The sequence below is a fragment of the Triticum dicoccoides genome, chromosome 1B (genome assembly GCF_002162155.2).
Source record: "Triticum dicoccoides isolate Atlit2015 ecotype Zavitan chromosome 1B, WEW_v2.0, whole genome shotgun sequence".
In the NCBI taxonomy this organism is placed as follows: Eukaryota; Viridiplantae; Streptophyta; class Magnoliopsida; order Poales; family Poaceae; genus Triticum; species Triticum dicoccoides.
The window spans coordinates 183,992,329-183,994,307 of NC_041381.1; the positions used below are offsets into that span (position 1 = coordinate 183,992,329).

At 43.5% G+C, this 1,979-nt stretch overlaps 1 protein-coding gene across 1 annotated transcript in view; it reads left to right on the plus strand.

Moving 5' to 3' along the window:
- The window catches only part of LOC119327156 (serine/threonine-protein phosphatase 4 regulatory subunit 3-like), a 16,033-nt gene that overhangs the window by 10,896 nt on the left and 3,158 nt on the right, over positions 1–1,979 (plus strand). The window contains exons 18-19 of the mRNA XM_037600441.1: positions 1,395–1,499; positions 1,831–1,975. Of these exons, the coding sequence (XP_037456338.1) occupies positions 1,395–1,499; positions 1,831–1,975 (250 nt within the window). The remainder of the gene's footprint in view (positions 1–1,394; positions 1,500–1,830; positions 1,976–1,979) is intronic.

Sequence of the window (1,979 nt, forward strand, 5' to 3'; positions counted from 1 at the left end):
GAGGAGGGGCGGCTAGTGTCGTGAGATGAGCTTGTGCCCGCCCTGTATCAAGAGCTACGCAGAAATGGGGATGGATTTGCTTGCCTGCAGTTTCAGGAAGAAAAGGAAAATCCTGCTTACAAGTTCCTACATAGCTGAAATTTGCCTTGGAAAGAATGGATACTTTACAGGTCTTCGCTGCCTATTTCCCATGGCAAAAATGCCTCCTTCCTTGCCAAAGTAGTCCACAAGCACCTCTCCAAGCCTCTGAAATTTCACATTGTCACGTAGGCAATGGATAATCCACCTTTTTCTGGCAAGACTGCTGGCTACTACTGCCAGAACCGCTGGCTACTGCTTCCGTGCCACCTTCTCCCACCACTAAAACCAACAAGCACCTGCATCAGAACTCCTGCACGATGGGATCGAACTAGCCTTGCGCATCCGGATAACTGGGGCTGCAGCCTCTGAATTTTCATCTCTTCAGTCTTTGCCGCAGGCTTTTGCTCTTTCAGGTGAGCCTGACACGAGGACTCTCACTAGTGGGGAGGATTTCTTTACAAACGGCGAATATGTTGCGCTATCTCTCCAGCTCTCAGACCCCAAACTTGACAGCATCTGGAGCTCGAGGGTGCCAGCAAAAGTTAAGATCTTTGGCTGTCTACTCCACTTGGATCCGCTCAGTGCACGAGTTAACCTACATCGCAAAACGCTTCCACTGAAGCCAGTTGCCCCGTTGCATGTCACACGACGAAGATTGACAACACTTATTTGTACGACGCACTGCTGCTGCTAGGGTTTGGAAGAAGCTCGCCTTCCACCCCTCCACCCCCCCTTCTAGGAAGTTAAGCAAACCACAATGCCGCCAGGGCTACCCGAAATACTCAATGCTCATTATTCTCTGGAAAAGTTGAGTTTCCTGACAACAAACTCTTGAGTGTAAACGATATTCTGAGAAACATCCTCTCTGATCTCACACTCTGATCCCATAGGCTAAAGACAGCCGAGCTCAAACTTACGCCTTGATGTGGCGAGACTTTCTATCCTCATGCTGGTGTTTGCACTAGCGTGATCTTTTTGACATAGTTCAGGTGGGGATTCTCTCCTCCCTAGTGAAAGTTTTTTTTTAAAATGCCCCCAAAGCTTTATCACGTGTCTTGCTAGTTGAGCCATTAAGTTACTCCCTCCAATTCATTTTATTGTCGCTCAAATGGATGTATCTAGCACTAAAATACATCTCGATTCATCCACTTAAGCGACAAGTAATATGGGTCGGAGGGAGTACCAATCATTGTGTCATTTTTATCAGGTGATTGTTCTTTTGTCTAATGCTTTTCAGAATATCATTTTAGCAAAACTCAAATTGCCTTATCTAGCATAATTGTGGATACTGCTAACAGTTAGTCAAATTTCAGATTGAAGGCATTGTAACTGACTTTGGTGGCGAAATGCTCTGCCAGTTTCTGGAAATTCTAAAGGTGCTGCTGGATGGATGTACTGCGGATACGGTTACACAATGTGTAAGATGCTTTAGATTATATGATGAACTTCTGTCATCCTCTAAATGTATAATCTCCTGATTCTACATTAGGATACATTAGGAATTATTTGTATCAAGGACATTATGTAATGCACATCCTTGGTATGATGAATCTCTTCGGGAAATAGTGATTTTCTCATGTTTCTGCTCCTCTGCTCTCCAATGTGTGGCCTTTGGTCTTCATTTTGGTTTAGCCAATATGTTTGTTTATAGAAGCCAATATGAACTTTGTGGCCAAAATATTGCATTTTTTCAAATGTTGGTGTTTAACTAGATTGTGGTATGAAAATTTTGTCTCTGTCCTGTTGCAGAGAGACTTCATCGAGTTATTTTATGAGAAGTGTTTCGATAAGCTGATCGATATAATAGAATCGTCAAGAGTTGAAGAATATTCTACTAAGGTTGAAATATTGTACAACATTTGTGAGCTCTTATGCTTTTGTGCACGCCATCACCCCTA